The sequence below is a fragment of the Ostrea edulis genome, chromosome 9 (genome assembly GCF_947568905.1).
Source record: "Ostrea edulis chromosome 9, xbOstEdul1.1, whole genome shotgun sequence".
In the NCBI taxonomy this organism is placed as follows: domain Eukaryota; kingdom Metazoa; phylum Mollusca; class Bivalvia; order Ostreida; family Ostreidae; genus Ostrea; species Ostrea edulis.
The window spans coordinates 58,569,587-58,590,681 of record NC_079172.1 but is presented as its reverse complement, the minus strand read 5'-3'; the positions used below and the strand labels follow the sequence as shown (position 1 = coordinate 58,590,681).

The following is a 21,095-nucleotide window of genomic DNA, read 5'->3' as shown; positions in this document are numbered from 1 at the left end:
ATAAATTTTATGGAATCAATTCGCGTCATGCTGAGTGTGTTGCACTTATTCAGCAATGCCCAGAATTTGCCACTATTTTTGATAAAGACCCCAAACACCTGTTTATGGTAATGTTTACTTTCTCGCTAAAGAGGGATTGTGAAGACATTTAGGAGGGAGGAATGTAGCGGTCAGCTGGGTTCGATCGCTGGTGGCCTGATAGTTCAGTTTATAGAGCACCTGATTAGAGATTCAGGAGACCTGGATTCGAATCCTGGTCTGGTCTGTTGCATTTTTTCCCTTCCTGCTACACTAGATATTCATGGAATTTAAGGATGAAGTGAAACAGCAATTATAGATGGCCCCCTTTTCCGTGGTCAATAAAAGCAATTCTACTGCACAAAAGTAAAATTTTTATACATAGACGCCACAAACGGTGGTTTTTAAATAGTTTTAATAGTTCCCTTTCGTTTTTTGTAACAAGGAATGTTGAAATATTCATTGATTTTTAAACCCCATAACAAGCAGTTTGCGGCATAGTACTCCTTTATGAATAATGATAAACAAAATGGGCGGGTCTTAAGGAGATACTTTACATAGTCATAATGGCTGACTTCCTTTTAAAACATGGATGAAAATATAAATATCAGCGATATTTGTCTATTCATTTTAAACATCATACCCTAGCTGAGTATATTATATGTCACAAGTGCTCACCCAAAAAAAAAAAAAATAAAAAAAAAATAAAAAAGAGCCTCATGATATTTTCTTTTCTAAGGCTCTTGATAGAATTTGCCTTGAAGCAAAATATATCATAAATATCTCAGCTCATATAATTATTTATGAAAATACCTTGATTATCTATTTTTATATTTAAAAAGCATGTGCTGTTAAAATACATGTATATGTAGTATACACGTAAGTCTTTATGTTTTGATTAATTATATTACAGGTAGAATAATTAAATGTGTAAAATTTTAATAAAGAAAGTGAAACCATACTAGTGCATTCCACTTTGCAAAATATAGATGATATGGGCTACGTTTATTGCCATTCGAAATTCAAAAGTTTTTGATAATATACAACCATAGCCTAAATTATTTAACTGGTACAGTCCATGTATTTCCATATCTGTAAAAGTATGGGCGGGGCCAAGTTCTTATGGGAATTTCAGCTAATAAGGAAACTCCAAACTTAAACAGGTTGGGAACACTTCCCAAATAGCGAGATTTTCCCAATAATATAGGGTTATTGCACTTATATTGGTGAATATTGGCACGAGTTGGCTGTGAAAATGCACGAGCTTGCGAGTGCATTTTGACAGTCAACGAGTGCCAATATTCACCTATATAAGTTCAATAACCCTTTTATTATATAGCTACAGTATTTAGTTGTTAAATTATATCCCTTTCACTCAAAATACTCCAAAATAGACGAGAATTCATCAATATTGGCATCTAAGGTGAAGGTGTGCAATATCGGCATGCATTTCTTAACTGTTCAATATTTAACCCGTCATTAATGCATGAAGCAAAGTGATTTTGTGAATGGGGACATTATAATTTATGTACAGTAAAAATTTGCTTAAGTAAATATCAAATACCAGCTCTGTCAGATTCGGAGGAACGCCGTCTGCCATTTTGGCTTGTTTACGTCGTTACGGTAACGTTAATATTGAACGCTCATACTCGGAATGTTTCGGGCGCATACAATTTACGCAATGCAAAGTTAGCGTTCAATAAATTCCCAGGATATTGAACGCCAACATTCTCTAGATTTTACGCAGATTTTATAATAGTCTATTTATTAGCTATATAATAAACTGCGATTATCCCTCTTTAGCAAAAAAGTAAACATTACCATAAACAGGTGTCTTTATTGAAAATAATGACAAATTACATGCAATGCAACAACACTCAGTATGATGCTATTTGTCTCTATAAAATTTACAACACAGTCAAGAAATTTTATATCAATGTTGCTGCATAAGAGGGAAGGAGGATGATATCCAATGCACATTGTGAGTGTTTTTGTTTTGATTAATATATTTGCAGAAGTGATGTATCGATTATTGCCGACTTTCGGTCGCTAGCAAATATTTCTGCCTTGACTTAATTAAAATAAAAAATGGCTGACGAAGCTGAATCATCCGATAAGATTAAATATAGTTTTGACGTCCCTCTCGAGAATCTTTCACTCTTATGGAGACGTCACCATTGCTGGTGAAGGGCTGTAAAATTGAAGCCTATGCTCGGCGCTTAGTCTTTGAGCTGGGAGGGATCTTTATCATGCCACACCTACTGTGATGTGGGGCCTCAAATTTTGCCTCTTACAACAAGCAAGGGGTAATGAGGCTCTATTCTAACCCAAATCCCATAAGAAGAACAAGGCAAGATATCTATCCCTTATTCTCTTTAGAGAAGTCGAGAGGCATCAGTCTATGCGAAAGCATTTTGGACCACACAGGACATTCGGTCCTGTTTAATCAATGAACACACAGGACTGAACCAAATTTTGTCAGACCGAAAAACCTAATGTAAAAATGTGAAAACGCAGAACCAAGGAAATCTTATTATACTATTGTAATACTATTGATATCTTATCTTTAGTCGGCCTAACAGCTTTTCTTTTACCGGGGATCGCTCCCGCATAATACTTTAGATGGTCCATGTGGTTTTAATCACATTCATTTACATCTTTGGATTTGTGCAATATTTTTTACTTATAACAAACATTTAAATGACTCCACGTCAAAATAGGAAAGTTCAAAACCGGACACTGAGACATCGGACATTCCAGTCCGGTGTAAAAAATGACGCATTGGACCTAAGGCACTGCACATCGGTCAGGTCCGACGGTCTGATGTCTTTCGCACAGACTGAGGCATAGCCTACATCGACTTCTCTTCGCAAGCATTCATATTTTGATTCTGGAAAACGTGTAAATGCCGGAGTCGGTGACGGTTTATGCTTCGACTGACGTTTCGACTCGGGTGTGCCTGAATTTACGCAATAGACAAGTTGTTTTCAAACATTTAACAGTAATGCTCAAAACTGTCACAAAGAAATCAACACTTGCTTTTAATCCATTTTCAACATGTCCCCTGTCCCAGGTTAACGTTAACTGGTTTTGGGAGCTGTCACAATAGAGGACCAGTTAAGAGAAAAGCAGGCTGACGTAATCAGAGTTGTGATTTAAACCCGGGACAGGGGCATATTGAAAATGGATTAAAAGCAAGTAAGTATAGATTTCCTTGTGATGGTTTTGTGCATTGCTGTTAAATGTTTGAAAACAACTTGTCTATTGCGTAAATCCAGGCACACCCGAGTCGAAACGTCGGTCGAAGCATAAACCATCACCGACTCCGGCATTTACACGTTTTCCAGAATCAAAATATGAATGCTTGTGAAGAGAAGTTGATGTAGGCTATGCCTCTCAACTTCTCTAAAGAGAATATCTATCCCTATCCCGGGAAATCAATATCGAAAGTTTGGGATTATTAACTTTGAATTTCTAATGATAATTATATAGATGTCTCTTTATGTGTGAAAAATTATCGAGAGAGATGTTAAACAAGATACAATCAATCAATCAATCAATCTTATTTTAATTAACTTAATATTTAGGATAAAAAATAAAGTAAATTTAATATATCTGTGCCATAAATTTGAAATGAATAAAATTCGATTAATCGATCAAAAAGGTGCATCCGATTAATCCGATCATAATGGCGGATCATTGATTAATTTTCCCCCCCGTTTGGCGATTGCCCATCACTATGCAGAAGTATCAGACATTTCAGCACTTTTTCTCCTTTTTACATGAAACATGAAAAGATGTACTCCACGGGTGTTTTCCTCAGTTGTACAGGATATATTTACTCTCGCTAAACACTAAAGACGGATAATCGCGTTTTTTCAAGAATATATCGCTATAGGGGAAGTGTTCCCAACCTGTTAAACTCAAGAGTTAGGCCCTATTATGGGCTACTATGGAACTACTACGGGAACAAATAAATATACCCTAGTACAACCTGATTACAGAGTTTGACACTCGAGGAAACTGTTGTGATTTCTTGCCATATAATAAATCATTCATTAGTATACAACTTACTCAACTCAGTTTCAAGTTGTTGTTTTTCTTTCACAAATACCGGTAATCCGAATTTCGATCCCGATCCAATTTGTCACCATTAATGAACGAGTACTCGTATCATGGAATATTTTGTTTGGAGAGAGAGAGAGAGAGAGAGAGAGAGAGAGAGAGAGAGAGAGAGAGAGAGTGAGAATAGGCGGATCCATAAATTTGTGAAGGGGGGGGCGTTCTAGCCCTTGATCTTAAATTACGTACTTTTCACAACCTCCACACCTACCCCATTTACCCCTTTGCTGGTGCACATAACGTCTTATGGAGATCATGAGACAGTCTTTATAGTAATTTATACATGAAAATGCTTATATATATGTAGTAGGGTGAATTAATATCAATAATTTATTTTATTTTTAGTGTAAATAAAATATGTAAGTGGCAAAACATAAACTTTTATTGGATTCTATAATGGTCTTCCATATTTCTCTATCTAGAGACGTAGTAATGTAATTATGACCTTAATGGCTTTCCTTATGATTAAACCATGCATGCAGTTGTTGTTCATGGTCTATTTAGTTCAATTTGGTTGGCTAGGCTTAGTGTCAAAGGTTATATGTCATGGGTTTTGTGAGTTCTGTTGGATTTTTAGATAGTCAGTTGTATTCACCAGCAGAGTGTTGAAGGGTGGTTTTCTTTGCATATCTTTTGATATCTTTTTTCTGACTTGAGGTAAGAAAATGAATCTTAACATATTAATTAGTGTGAATGTGTTAATGAATGAAAGGAATGAAATTATGTACTTTATTTCATATATAACAAAGGAGTACTTTATACAGGTTCCTTGAAAATCAGTTATCTTCCTATTTTTGATATTTTGGCTCTGGTTCCATATATCTGGTAAGATCATTGTTTTGTATGTATTTCTGTGATGTCTAGTGTATTTGTCATATAATTTCTTTTGTGTGTGTTCGATGTGTACTTTACCATATAGTTTGCATAAATGTCATAAATGATAAGATTGATTATATTTCAATGCATTATGGGTAAAGAGCCTCATTTTGAGATTTAAATATTATTTTATAATTAAACTTCACATAAAATAATGGATGAATAATTTTGTGTCCATTGTATTGAAATTATTTCCCTAGTAATTGTATATTTTATGTGGTGTGTGATTGTGTATGCTTATAATTGTTTGTTAGGTTTCAGAGCTGCTATTTACATGTCAGAAATAGACTTATGTCTTCAATAAATTCATAACCTGTCACGGATGGTCTGTGTGGTCATTAGAACCGGTTTGCCCCGTAACATATATGTAAGTTATTCACTACTTGTTTCCAAAGGGATGATACACGTGTATAGTGAGGACAATTTCTAACCATTTGACAGTAGTTGTGAGGACAGAAAGTACACTATGACGACAAAATTTTGTCCTCACAATTACATTCCCAAAAACGTGATCAACAGACTGTGAAAGATGTACAGATACAAAATATAAGATTAGTGAGGACAAGTGGTGTGGGAACATGTTCTCACAAATAGTCTTTCTCAAAACCATTTTTTTTCACAATTCGAGAGAGAGATTATTAGATAAACTTTTATAGGTGTCCCTATAGTTAAACATAACGCAGTACATTTTAGCCTTTACAATAACATGTCTGTGTATTCTCTTCTAGACATTGTGAGGACGTCCTCACTAAACAGGTTTTATCGTCCAAAGAGTTCTGGTCATTCTAATCTCCATACTGAGAGAGAGAGAGAGAGAGAGAGAGAGAGAGAGGACACTTACAGAGATAGAGCCAGTAAAACGTGTAAAGTGAGGACGAATTTCAACTAATGGACACAAGTTGTGAGGACAGAATATTGCACTATATGAAGTCCAAAAAAAGTCCTAACAATGATGTCCTCATAAATGTGACCTACCGTGGGGATCCTGGTTACAATAGGTCCTCAGTACCCCATCCCGGGGATCCGGGTTAGAATAGGCCCTCAGTACCCCACCCCGGGGATCCGGGTTAGAATAGGTCCTTAGTACCCCACCCCGGGGATCCGGGTTACAATAGGTCCTCAGTACCCCACCCCCGGGGATCCGGGTTACAATAGGTCCTCAGTACCCCATCCCGGGGATCCGGGTTAGAATAGGCCCTCAGTACCCCACCCCGGGGATCCGGGTTAGAATAGGTCCTTAGTACCCCACCCCGGGGATCCGGGTTACAATAGGTCCTCAGTACCCCACCCCCGGGGATCCGGGTTACAATAGGTCCTCAGTACCCCACCCCGGGGATCCGGGTTACAATAGGTCCTCAGTACCCCACCCCGGGGATCCGGGTTACAATAGGTCCTTAGTACCCCACCCCGGGACCCGGGTTACCATAAGTCCTCAGTACCCCACCCCCGGGGATCCGGGTTACAATAGGTCCTCAGTACCCCACCCCCGGGGATCCAGGTTAGAATAGGCCCTCGGTACCCACCCCGAGGATCCGGGTTAGAATAGGCCCTCAGTACCCCCTTGTTTGTCGTAAGAGGCGACTAAATGGAGCGGTCCTTCGGATGAGACCGCAAAACCGAGGTCCCTTGTCACAACAGGTGTGGCACGATAAAGATCCCTCCCTACTCAAAGGCATAAGCGCCGAGCATAGGCCGAAATTTTGCAGCCCTTCACCGGCATTGGTGACGCCTCCATATGAGTGAAATATTCTCGAGAGGGACGTTAAACAATATTCAATCAATCAATCATGTGAAAGATGTAGATGCAAAATATTAGCCTAGTGAGGACAAGTGGTGCGAGGATATGTCCTTACTAATATTCTCTCTCAAAAACCTTTTTTTTTTTTTCATAATTCGAAAGAGAATATTAGATTAAAGGTTAAGATAACGAACAGTGATTAATCTCATAAATCCCATAAGCAATACAAAATAAATAGTTGGGCAAACGCGAAACCCTGGATATCCCAGAGGTGGGATCAGGTGCCTAGGAGGAGTAAGCATCCCCTGTCGACCGATCACACCCACAGTTCTTTTATAAAGTTTGGAAAATATAACTTTGTTTGCCGAGTGCACGCTTCTCTTAGATCTTTGAAACTGTCATGGTTTGTCTTAGATCTCTTCTGTAAGAAAAAAGTCATCTATTCTAATTAATGTTGTTTTGTTTCAAATATTTTCAACATGCAAGTTAAGATTGTCGCTATGTCTCGTGCTGCGTTTTAAGAACCTTCTGAATAAAATAATCTAATTTAGAGAGCAGTCTTGCTTGGTATTCTTAATTTGGAGCGTGGATGAAATATTGAGAAATATCTTCAAAGAACAATACGAAACAAAGCTAAGAATTAAATGAAGTTCTCCGGCAAACTTGTACAAAAGTCACAGGCATATTGAATAAAACCAATTTAAGTGTCAATGAATGTAAAGGACTATTTTTTGATCAAATACTGGTAGAAATTATAATTTACCGACAGTATTAAATTTGCCATAAGATAAGAAGGCTACAATTTAAAATCCTGTTGATTTACATCTTGAATTAGAAGCATGTTATCATTGGTTTAATGCTGCCAGTTGCTAATTAGCTAGCTCATGTGATTGTTAGCAATACCTAATAATTAAAACCAATTTCCTTTTACATGTACGCTCAAACAAAATGTAATGACTTAACATTAAACAAAAATTATGATGTGGTAGCAGCAATCTTAATTTCTACATCATGGGTTTTGGACCTTTGTTTTAGGGTGTTGTTTTCTATTCCATGTAGAAATTAACCATTGTTTTTTGTAGATGTATTTTATTTGGAAGCACTAACCATTGTTATTTCTGTCTGCCAGTAAATATCTAGTGATAAAATATACGAGTATTGACTTCATCTTTACATCAATATTGCTGTTCTTATGGCCATATATCGTAAAAGTATATGGGCATGTATCATAGCCTTTGATCATCGTAGTTGGTGTTCAAGCCATGATTTAATTTACAAGGTAGACGGATTTCTGAATTACATTTACATAGAAGCTGAGTTTCACTAGACATAAAATAATTTTAAAAAAAAGAAGGAAATATAGAATTGCATGTAGATTAATAGATGAAGTTATCATTTCAAACATTTTTATCAGTGATCTTGACCCATGCCAAGTGACCTTGGGTTAAGGTAATGACACACCACCAATGCAACCACTGTGCCATGTATGAGCTTCTACACAGGGAAAAGTGGCCACTCACATATTGTACATGCGTGTTCGTATTCATTCGAAAAATCACACATACAAATATTACGAAAAGTTGTTCACATGATATTCATGCGACAATCATGGAATTTCTATGACATTCTTATGATATCATTATTATATTGTATTTTTCGGTCATTTTTATATGATAATCGGGTAGTATTCGCATGAAGATATTATAATATCTACATATGTATTCTACACTGAATGTGAGGAAATGAATGGAAAATACAGTTATTTACTGGATCTGAGGACAACAGCTTTTTGTTTGACCCGAGAACTGATTCAATGGCAGAAGCCGTAGGTCGTGGTCTGAAGCAGCTGTTGTCCGAGAACCCAGTCTATTATTGTTATGCTTACAACTTTATGTTCTTCATGTTGAAATGTAATTAGATTTATAGAAAAAATAATGATTTTTTTTATCACCACAACACATGTTCAGTTCTTGAATAAAAAGACATAATTATAACCTACTCAATCCGGGTTAGAATAGGTCCTCAGTACCCTTTGCTTGTCGTAGAAGGCGGACTAAATGGGGCGGTCCTTCGGATGAGACCGCTAAAACCGAGGCCCCGAGTCACAGCAGGTGTGGCATGATAAAGATCCCTCCCTGCTCAAAGGCCATAAGCGCCGAGGATAGGCCTAAATTTTGCAGCCCTTCACCGGCAGCGGTGACATCTCCATATGAGTGAAATGTTCTCGAGAGGGACGTTAAACAATATTCAATCAATCAATCCCTACTCAAATATTATGAAAATATTTGGATTTTGTGACACAAAAACTTTGTTCCATTGGACGTCACGGTACGTAATCATTGTTCCAACGCAAACGTTGCGAAAAATCCATGACGTTGCAGGTGTAGAACGAATATAATGCGACAAGTGTAACGAATACGTTCGATAGCGGTTAACAGTTCGGTTGACTAGGGGCAAGTCAACAACTTAGGAATTAGAACATTGTGTCCATTGTGTCTGAATAACCAATGTATGCGATACTTGTATTCATGTGGACTTTGTAATTGGTTGTCAATGAAATTGATATGATAATTTGTAATTTAATTTTAAGATTACTTTTGCAAAGTAATACTAATTCAATTATTACATTTCAATGTAATTGTTGTAAATTTAAAATGGAAAGTATTTTTGAAAAATAAAACCAGGTTTACAAATCCAAAGTTAATGATATTGGGGTAGCAGTGTTCATGTTAACTTCCCGCCATTTCTGTGATATGTGATATGACTCTGACTTTGCATCATTTTCAATACAATATGCTATGAACAGTCATAAGAATCGTATAATATAAGGTGTATTATAGACACATGAATATTTCTCCTCCCAGTAAAAAGCTTCGGTCTCTCCGTCGTCGGCTTCTCATGTTTATGTTGAAGTGTCCAGTTGTCGTCTGCGTATGGTGTTTATGTCTCTCAATTGGTTCCATATGCGATAGCGTGTTTTGCGTGTGGTCAGGTTTTGGATCGAGGCGGGCTTCTGGAAGATGACTTGGTGTTGCGGGAATTTCGGCAGTCTTGTGTGGTGTCGGTATTTCTCGGATTCTATGATCTGATTTTCAGTTGCAGCCTGTTGTTGGGGGACTTGGGTCGAATGCTGTCTGACGTGTTTAGTACCAAATGTTGGGCTGTTCTTTGGATGCTGATTTTGGCTGCAGATTGCTCCGTTAAGGAGGGGGTGCTCACGGTGGGTGTGGCTGGACGGTGAGTGATGCTTGCTTCTATTGGGCGCCTGTGGCCCTATTCATGGAATATTTTACGGCTAACATAATAATTTACAAACACTGTATATTGTCTTAGTTTCCATCGCTTGTAGATCTTCTTACGGTAATTAGTATGTAGAGTACATACATGGTTTATAAAACTTGCAGATATACTTCTCACCTTGTGATCAGTATTTGATTCACAGACAGAATTATTTTATCATCTTATTCGTAAGATAATTTGTGAATAGGGTCACAACCAGCCTCTGGTATGTTCAAGGGTCCGTGTTTGCCCTTCTTTAGATTTTGTATTTCTTTTAGGATTTGAGATTGACCACTATTCGTTGTCTTTGCTCTACATGTATTGGTATGGAATCATCAATAGGACAAACATCTCCGGTTATTTGGAATAGAACTATGAACAGTCCCTCCTATTGGGATCCGTGTCTGTCCTGCTCTCAGTTTTGTATTATTTATAGGATTTATGAAATATATCGCTGTTCGTTATCTTCACTTTTTCATAATCCTAAGTATTCTCATTAAATTTACAGCAAACATGATAATCATTTTAATGCATGTGTGGCGGAGGCTGCTTGATTCGTTGAATTCACTCACGGATCACAGTTCACACATTTAATAAACATTAAATTTATAAAACACATACTGTGATACACATCTACAGATACATTATAAATTTTTTTTAACACATTCAATGATTATGCTTGAGCATCACTGAAGAGACATCAACGGTATTTGTCGAAATGCGCATCTGGTGCATCAAAATTGGTACCTTATAAGTTTTACATTACGACCCCTGGGTCGAGGTCTCTGCTGGTGGACTGTTAGTTCCCCGAGGGTCTCTACAGCGTAGCTAAGTACTTCGTTACTAGCTTGAAAATGTATATTTAACTGCTGGGATAAAATTTAGAAATTCAATTCAAAATTAAGGATTATCTCCCTCATGCATAGCTCTTATCCTTGGACGATTTTGGCTCCAATTTTTGGCACTCTAGTTTTCCTTTTAGCTCTTAAAAGTTTATTGTTATTTCGAATTTCCAAAATTTCGGCTTGAGCAGCACTGAAGAGACATTAAAGCTGTATGACCCGATGTTCAGGTATTATTTTTGTACATAATTACTTTAAAGCAGATTAATTACTTTATATAAGTTATTAACTTTCCCTTAATTACATGCTTGAAAACATCTGCATCTAAAAGAAAACAGTAAGAATATTATTTAGAAAGTAAATATAGCGTGGTACATATATAAATCATACAGTGTTAGACGTCTATAAATAGACCCACGCGCGTCAGGGGAATCCCAACATGATGTATTAACTCATACGCAACTGTCTAGTTTTAAGGCTGAAAGAGCGTAAAATAACGAATTACTAAGAGGTATTTGATATTTTTATTTGAACGTTTGAACTGGTCACATGACCGTCACTTGAAATGGCAGGGTGACGTGGTTATCTGTAAACATCGATTTAAAGTCAAATAATTTTGGTTAAAACAGGTGAAATAATGTATGATATTTCATACAGCCTCATAACTACATACGTGCGATGATTTAATAGCGTTTTTACGAGAAGGAAAAAAAATATTGTAATTCGGACCATACAGCTTTAATTGTCGAAATGCGCATCTGGTGCATCAAAATTGGTACCGTATAAGTTTTACATATAAATGAGTAGGTAATTAAATGATATAGATCAATATACATGTATATCGAAATCATACAAATCTGAAATCGCCACATAGGATACAGAAAAATAATCTTCAACTGCCTACTACGGATAAATGCTACGTAACAGACAAAATAACAACACTGTTTCTATCAGTAATTTACTTATGTGTAATTCAACTTATGTGCTACTTTACTATATACTCCCTGCTATTTTCACTTCTCTACTTATTCTTTACAATTATTGTCAACACTACTTATCTACTCGTACAAGTCGGTCCAGCAATCTCTCGTACAGAGTTGTCGATCCTTACAGTGCTCACATTGATGTTAGATTTATATCATTTAATAAGCTTTAAAATGATGACTTAACAACGATGTTGATTGGTTGAAAAATGCGTTTGATTTCTGTGTCAACATTTTTTTCGTTCGGAGTTCATCTGCACTAAGCACGCGGGACTACTTTTCTCTGGAATGCGTCTTCCCCGTTCTAATTTTAGCGCTATTTATAGAACGTGATTTTCCACACAAGCATATATATAACGAAATGCATTCGTTTGATTCATTGATTGTATCTTGCTTAACGTCTCACTCGAGAATTTTTCACTCATATGGAGACGTCACCAAGACCGGTGAAGGGCTTCAAATTTAGGCCTTTCTCGGCGCTTACGGCCATTGAACAGTGAGGGTTCTTTAGCGTGCCACACCTACTGTGACACGGTCATCCGTTTTTAAGGTCATCTCCGAGGGCTCGTGACATTCACACCTGATGCCGAGCGTTTGGCGATGGAACTGTCACTACCTGTTTTAACAACTTAGGTCTGTCGCGGCCGGGATTCGAACCCCGGCCTTCCGCATGCGGGGCGAACGCTCTAACCTCTCAGCCTCCGCGGCGGTTATTCGTTTGATTTTTGTTTTTCATTGCTATCAAAAATAACGACAACTAAAGAAATGAATAAAATACAAATTAATTTAAAGAAACAACATACATAGGCTTAGTGATGACGTGGCAGAATAGTAAACTTCATGACGTAGACCACTTACTGATATGAAGTAGACAGATTACACGAGTTCCCGTTATGTATCGTCTACTTTACGAGATCGATAACATGACGGAGCAAGTGGTGACTGCTGATCTGGGATATATTAATGAAATATTGAACTGCGTTATATGGGGCTCAGTCAACGAGTGCGTTTTAGATGAAGAGGTGTTTTGATGGAAAATGTCCAAACTTCCACCAGAGTTCGTTTGCTCAAAAACCAAACTCTTCCAGTTAGGCATTCTGGGATAGAGAATTTCTTACGCCGCGTATACTGTGTGAAAACCAAATATCTTCCAGTTAGGCATTATGGGATGGCGAATTTCTTACGCCGCGTATACTGTGTGACGTCACTGTAGAATGACAAAAAACAAAGTCAAACGTAAATAGTTCAAACAAGAACGTATAAACAGAATCTATCTACGTTTTAATGATCTTTTGATCATTTCATGTTTGAAATAGAATCCATCCTTTTATATTAATGCTCTTAATGTCAATATTTTCAAGCTTTAACTACGAACTACTTCTTTAGTGTTATTTGCCCGCGTGATAATCGCTGACTCACAATATTGTACTGCGTCACACAGGAAAGGTCTATACGTAGGTGATGTAATGAGGCCTGGACGAGGAGTTTGGGAAAATGTCATATGATTGTTTGGAAGATGATCGTGGTACGTGCTTAGGGACTACTTCGAGACGTTTACAGAGATTGTAAGCACTGTAAGGATCGACAACTCTGTATGAGAGATTGTCGGTCCAGCTGTCTTCTGCTTGATTCCCTTCATATCTTAATAATGTTAAAATGTAAACAATCGGATAAAAATGGACACGGACTAAAAACTAATGACAAGTCATGCTAAGACTAAAACGGAATAATCGCATTTCTCTATATAACAAATAAAATGAAACTGATAATAAATCAGAATAACTAGAAATGCTGGAAAAAATTTAAAATGGTAATATGATTGCGGATTCGCAACAGCATGTTTGTTTTATAAAGGTAAGGATACTACAGTTAAAACATTTTCGTCATAACGCACTTGCGTTCGTATCAACCTTTATTACTTTATACAATCTATTGAGAACAAAACAATAAATTGTAAAACCAATCAGTAAGTCTCATATACTGTCATTACTCCATGTTTAGTACGTGCATTTAATGTTTGCAAACAGCGTAGCGAGGCAACCGCCCCTACGTGTCGGATTCCCCGTTTTCCTGTTTTGTATCGTAACGATACGCCGTGTTGTCAAAGCTCAATGTGGCACCGCCTCTGCTTTGTCGTACCCGCTTGAAAACTACGAGTAGAGCTATTACGAGGACGACAACAATTATGGCCGCCACCAGGATACCAGCTATACTTCCCCCATTCAACACTTTAGATCCACCACGACCTCCACCATTCAACTCTGTTGATCCACCACTGCTTTTTAATGCACCTAGACATTAGGAAAATGTTTTCAGTGAATATCATGTTTGAAGACTCTAATGCATAAAATATGAAACATCTACTCACCTCGAATAATATAAACCTTATTTTAGCCATGTTTGATTGAAGGAACCTTTATGAACCATGTATTGAAGAGTTCTAATGAGTGTAGATTTTTAGAAATTGATAATCTCATATAGTTTCTTGAAGAACACTAATTACTCACCTGGGACACTCGGCCCAGTGTAGGGGGAAATCGTCGATGCTGTGGGTAATGTCTGTGTATTTCTGTTGGTTGTTGGGATGGAAGCATCGGGTTTATGGGTGAAGGTCTGTAGCGATGGAGTCTGCCGTGTCGGGGTGTTGCTTGTAGAAGCGAGGTTGGAGTTGGAATGCGGTGGTAATGTTTGAGTGTTCATGTCCACCACTGATAAAGAAATAATGTTAATACTGAGATTTGTCTATAGACATTTAGATAACCCATACAAGGTATATCTTTGTTGGAAAAATATAGTTGTCACGATATGGCTTATCCAACCTTACTTATTCCTATAAGTATTCCCATGTAAGGGGATTTCATTTCACATAGCAATCAGTTCCTTTGTTCAACTATGATGAACTATGTAATGGTAAAATGAAGAAAAAAGAAAAAAGAAAGCTATTCATTTTATCAAAGGGAATTACCATTTCATATTTCATTTGCCCTCCCTTGTTGTAGATACAGAAATAATTTCTATAACAAACACTGTGTAAGCGAATTAACAATGAAGATGAATCTGAAGCTATACAATGTATTTGATCGCAAAAGGAAATAACAAGAGATTGTATTAGTATGTTATATATTGGGATCCACCTTTGCTTTTTAATGCACCTAGACATTAGGAAAATGTTTTCAGTGAATTATACCATCTATGAAGTCTATAATGCATAAAATATGAAACATCTACTCACCCCGAATAATATAAACCTTATTTTAGCCATGTTTGATTGAAGGAACCTTTATGAACCATGTATTGAAGAGTTCTAATGAGTGTAGATTTTCAGAAATTGATAATCTCATATAGTTTCTTGAAGAACACTAATTACTCACCTGGGACACTCGGCCCAGTGTAGGGGGAAATCGTCGATGCTGTGGGTAATGTCTGTGTATTTCTGTTGGTTGTTGGGATGGAAGCATCGGGTTTATGGGTGAAGGTCTGTAGCGATGGAGTCTGCCGTGTCGGGGTGTTGCTTGTAGAAGCGAGGTTGGAGTTGGAATGCAGTGGTAATGTTTGAGTGTTCATGTCCACCACTGATAAAGAAATAATGTTAATACTGAGATTTGTCTATAGACATTTAGATAACCCATACAAGGTATATCTTTGTTGGAAAAATATAGTTGTCACAATATGGCTTATCCAACCTTACTTACTCCTATAAGTATTCGCATGTCAGGGGATTTCATTTCACAAAGCAATCAGTTCCCTTGTTCAACTATGATGAACTATGAAATGGTAAACGGAGAAGAAACAAAATCATTTAGGATAATTTGGAATTTTATCAAAGGGAATTACGATTTCATATTTCATTTGCCCTCCCTTGTTGTAGATACAGAAAACAAAAACTGTGTTAGGGAATTAACAATGAAGATTAATCTGAAGCTATATTTGATCACAAAAGAAAAAAGAGAATGTATTAGAATATTCTCTATCGATATATACTACTCAAAATTTGATTAGGATAATAGATATTTTTCTGTTTAAAAAATTAATAACTGCATAACTTACAATATTGTGTCCAAGTGAAATGAAAAACGTCTTCAACAAACTTGCACGTGCATTTCATGCCATGGGAAATGCGTTTCTCATCACAGTTTATGCTTTTACTACCATTGCACGATTTTAACTCAGGCATCGGTGTCTGATTCTTTCTAAAATTTCAAACTCACTTGAGTGTTTACACTACGTTTATCAACACAATGCCCCCTCAGCGTGTAAGGCGTCGTCTGACGACAGAACAACGGGGCAGATGTATTGGAATGCTTGACACTGGCTATTCACGTGACGTTGCAAATGCACTAAACATCAGTCAGAGCGTTGTAAACAGGGCCTGGAATCGACAGCGAACTTTTAGTACAGCAGCACACCGACATGGGGGTGGTCGTCAGAGGTCGACAACCCAACGCCAAGACCATTTTGTGGCTCTTCAGGCACGACGCCATCCCTTCTGGACAGCAAGCAGCCTACGTAACGACCTCCTGAACGCCTCGGGGGTGAATGTGTCCACTCAGACGATACGGAATCGGCTTCACAATGCAGGTCTCAACTCGAGAAGGGCATGTGTTCGAGTCCGTCTGACTGTTCGACACCGGCGGGAGCGATTGGACTGAGCTGAAGATCATGTCACTTGGACACAGAACGATTGGGTTCAAGTTCTGTTCACCGATGAGTCCAGGTATTGTTTGGACTTTACAGACAGGAGGCACCGAGTGTGGCGACGACAACGTGAACGTTTCCATGATACCAACATCAGTGAACACAACCGTTATGGTGGTGGTTCCATCATGGTCTGGAGTGGAATCAGCAGGGATGGAAGAACAGATCTTCATGTCCTGGAGAGAGGAACAATGACGGGGGTGCGGTACCGAGATGAGATCCTCAATGTTTACGTCAGACCCTACGCTGTTGCTGTTGGCCCCGAGTTCATCCTGATGGATGATAACGCCCGTCCTCATTGCGCCAGGGTGGTGGAGCAGTACCGTCAGCAGGAGACAATTGTCCGTATGGACTGGTCAGCGCGCTCGCCGGACTTGAACCCGATTGAGCATGTATGGAACATGCTGCAGGTTGCCCTTTCACGCCGTAGAGCACAACCCACGACTTTGGCAGAGCTCGGAAACGCCCTCGTGGAAGAGTGGAACAACCTTCCCATTGGAAACATCCGAATGCTTATTGACAGCATGGCTCGACGTTGTCAAGCCGTCATTGATGCAAGGGGAGGCCATACCCGGTATTGACACTTCATCTAAGTGTAATGATGGACTATCCCCAAAAACTGTGTAATTCTTTCTCTGGTTTTCTGTTAACGTTTTGTAATGAAATGCCTTTTGGTGTTGCTATCAGATTCCAAGCATTCCGTATTGATAAAAGTTCATGCCGTTCATGAATTTTCATTCATAACCCGAGTAGACACGTTTCTGGGTCAAATTTATGTCTTTTGTTATGTTAGTGGTAAATTACACACATATAACCTAGTGATCCTTATCAAATTTTGAGTAGTATATATAGTTTCATAACGGCGAAACGTCTGGTCACTGGAGGTTTGTTATATCGATGTTGATATATAGAATTTTTAGACTGTACTACCTGGATTTTTCTGACAGATGTAGCCACGTTTTTGTGCACAGTCCTGGTACTTCCACTTTCCGTTCTGGGAGTCTATCTCCACACATTTATCTTCATTACCCCACTCGTAATGTGATACAGGCTTCTGGTCCCAGTTAAAGAAGTTCATGGGACTCTGGTCTGACCAGCTAAACCCAGCTGAAGGGGAAATGCGTGTTCACTATTTACAGAAACTTCAAAATCATTAATTCACTATTTACAGAAACTCATTAATGGTTTCTTCATAAAGGCTTTGATTATAATATTTCCAAAATGTATATATTGCTCGAAAGTAAATTTCTAAACCTATGGGATTCCTTCATTTGCAATAAGAAAGATATGCCATGCCAAGAACAATATTCATATTCGAATCAAGGCCTGCTAAACTCGGAATAGATGTTCTAACATAAACACATCTACCTTACAAAATTGTAGCAAAAAAGGGTAAAATTTTGATCCTCATACATAGATTTGCTTACTTGATGATGATCCGTGAAGCCCGGTCCAGAATCCTTCTTTCTGTGCCCAATATTTTGTCTGGATGGTTTGCACCAGAAACTGGTTCTCTGCTGTGCTGTGAATGGAGACCAGCGATGCTTGTTCTCGTTGGCATTCCAAGGTCGCGTCCAGATACGTTTTGTAGTCTATTTGGCGGAACAGCAGACATTTCCTGCCATTTAACAACCAGTCACGTCCTGAGCATTGACCATTTGGAGTTGGGGATGTCACAGGGGGGTCATCTGTGAGACGTATTAACAATATCCATAGCTCAACAAAATTACACCTACATATAAGACAGTCATCAATACATCAGGTAGTAAGGGCACAACAGTCAGCAATACATCAGGTAGTAAGGGCACATTACTAATTATGTTCTTTTAAAGCTATTTCTGAAATTCTTAATTTTGTATTGTAAGCACCTTACAAGAATAGCAATTTTTAAAATCTATAATACGTTGTATTGCATTTTTGGTTATTCAATATCGGTTTGGGATTATTCATTTTTACCTGCCGTGATTTTACAGACGTAAGCCAGACTGTGGCTACAGTTTGTAGTGTGCCATCGTCCAGTGGCGCTGTTCATGCTGACACAGGCCCCGTCCCGTGCACTGGGCTCGCCATCGTCCCAGGCGGTGTAGATTACGGGCCACGCCTCGTTCATCCACGTGTACGTACCAGCTCTCTGGAAAAAACAAGAGTTTATGTACAGTTCTATATAGAAAAATATAGAGATTATACATTTAACAAAGAATTTAAAGGATTGGCATCCGGTAAACTAAAGGAAAATCACGTACACAACAAAAACTACAGGTGGATCAGCATCCAAAAATTATAGATAGATCAGGTTCATCTTCACAAGAAATCATTTAAATATAAATACTCCTTACAGCAAAATGCTTTTATACCTTATAACTATGCCCATTATGAAAAAAATAAATAATTGGTAACGCTTTTGACGTTAACAAAGTCACCTCAATGTCATTGAGTCCTGTCCAAAATTCCTCGTAATTTACCAACAATCTGAGGAAGTCCTGCTCAAATTCGTTGGAAATGGTAACCAGGAACGCCCCATGTGCCTTACAGTAGTCCTGGGCAGCACTCCACGTTGCGGGGGTCTCCATAGCCTTAAAACAGGCGTTACCGAACGGCCTATAGCCTTTTTTGCTTTCACAGGGATTTGAAATGGGATTCGGGGTGGTGATGTAGATTTCTGCAAAGATATTATGACCACATGTGCACTATGCTGTAACGGCTTGTTGATGTTTTGATTTAAGATTGGTTCTGCACTGTGTGTCTACCGACCGCATACTAATACTTTCACACTTGCAATGAATATTTATTAGAAGGAATACAAAATAAAGAGTTGAACAAACATTGGTCTGATCAAAAATACAGTTTTACCGATACAGCAATTCGTGGACAAGTTAGCCTTTTTCTTAGATTTATTTCATGGATCACAAGATCACCAGACTCCGTGTGTGTGTGGGTTTTTTTAATTAGTGAATGAAAACAAGGAAACGAGGGAAGCATAGAATGAAATGTGGATTATTCGAGCCAAAATTGCAGTAAAAGACACTTATCAGTCATGCATAAAATTAAGATTTTTCAACGGTTTACATCATAAAAGATTACAGGTATCAATGAAAAAGTAAAAATACTGACACGTGACCAATCTGACAAATCCTATAAAGAAACCAGGGCAAGTATGGATCCCTGGAAATACCAAAAATAGAATCAGATGCATAGGAGGAATAAACCTCCGCTGATGACCAGTCATATTCTCCGTGAGCCCTATATCGTGATCAGATAAGCAGAACAATTCATAGTCAAAATCATTATGTAAACAACAGACAACCGTTTTGGAATGAAACGTGTCACCCCGAGGGTCTCTACAGCCCAGTAGCTAAGTACTTCGTTACTAGCTTGAAAATACGGATGTATATTTAATTGCTGTTATAAAATTTAGAAATTCATTTCAAAATTAAGGATTATCTCCCTCATGCATAGCTCTTATCCTTGGACAAATTTGGCTCCACTTGTTTGGCACGCTGTTTTTGGCTATATTTAGATCTAAAACTTCATAGTGTTTTCGGATTTCAAACATTTCGATTGAGCATCACTGAAGAGACATTATTTGTCGAAATGCGCATCTGGTGCATCAAAAGTTTTACACTATAATAAACCTAAAATCAATATTTCAATATCTATGCAGTTTTTATAAAGTTGTCAATGAAATATAGAAACAAAACAAATATTTTAATAAATTACTAATTTTCATGAGAACTAACGTTCGTCGTTTTCGCGAGAAGGAAATGACCAAAAATCAACGTTCCCCCAAGAGAGTGTCGGAACATGGACTACGAATCGAAAACCACGAACATATTCTATTCTTAAATGAATTTGTTCTCAAGATGAAAAATATGTGTACAAGATAAATATTCTCACTTCTTTTGGTTTCACAGATGAACGGCAATTTATTTTCACAGCTCAAAGCGCCCCATCGTCCTGCATTGTTCTGGGTACCGTATATCTGCGCGCACATCTCCTACAAATATTTCACACACACATTAATCAATCACATTCACTGATCAAAGTTTCATCATTATCATCAAGATGTGAATTTTACAATATTTCAGCTAGAAGCATTGCATTTAACAAAATTGATTTGTATTACCTTAGAAAGAAATTCCATTCATACAGATAATGCTATTTGAAGATCCTTTCTCCATTGTTTTAGGCTAATTGGGACGATACATTTTTCTCCCCAACTCAGTCAATTCCCCCCAAATCCTCTGTGACTAAATGTGCATGATATAATGAAAGGATACGGTTCCCTCTCAGCTGAATCCCTCCTTTTAATGGGATGATAATTGGTACCCAAAGAAAAGTTCACAGAATTACCATATTCATCTACTTATTATACCACATCACATTTACAATTGTTTTAGTACTCGCAATTAACACTCATAACAATGAAGTCCTCACTCCGTGCACCGGTCATTGTAGCTTAGTGGTAGAGTGTTCGCTTCATAACCGGGAGGTCACGAGTTCGAGCCCCGCTCGTTCCAAGGTCGCGTCAAACCTAAGACGTAA

General features: G+C 37.9%; 2 protein-coding genes across 5 annotated transcripts in view; both read right to left on the bottom strand.

Moving 5' to 3' along the window:
- LOC125659273 (transmembrane protein 230-like) overlaps positions 1-4,155 on the bottom strand; it is a 13,896-nt gene extending 9,741 nt beyond the window's left edge. For 3 of the 4 annotated variants that reach the window (XM_056149715.1, XM_048890887.2, XM_048890886.2), the window contains exon 1: positions 4,093-4,155. The gene's annotated coding sequence lies outside the window, so the exon portion shown is untranslated. The remainder of the gene's footprint in view (positions 1-4,092) is intronic. The other variant, XM_048890888.2, reaches the window with a different exon arrangement.
- A 9,601-nt stretch (positions 4,156-13,756) lies between these two features.
- LOC125659993 (macrophage mannose receptor 1-like) overlaps positions 13,757-21,095 on the bottom strand; it is a 32,895-nt gene continuing 25,556 nt past the window's right edge. The window contains exons 7-14 of the mRNA XM_048891834.2: positions 20,448-20,547; positions 18,974-19,212; positions 18,510-18,684; positions 17,981-18,241; positions 17,484-17,660; positions 15,230-15,430; positions 14,366-14,566; positions 13,757-14,149 (exon numbers count right to left, since the gene is read on the bottom strand). Of these exons, the coding sequence (XP_048747791.2) occupies positions 13,905-14,149; positions 14,366-14,566; positions 15,230-15,430; positions 17,484-17,660; positions 17,981-18,241; positions 18,510-18,684; positions 18,974-19,212; positions 20,448-20,547 (1,599 nt within the window). The 3' untranslated portion in view covers positions 13,757-13,904. The remainder of the gene's footprint in view (positions 14,150-14,365; positions 14,567-15,229; positions 15,431-17,483; positions 17,661-17,980; positions 18,242-18,509; positions 18,685-18,973; positions 19,213-20,447; positions 20,548-21,095) is intronic.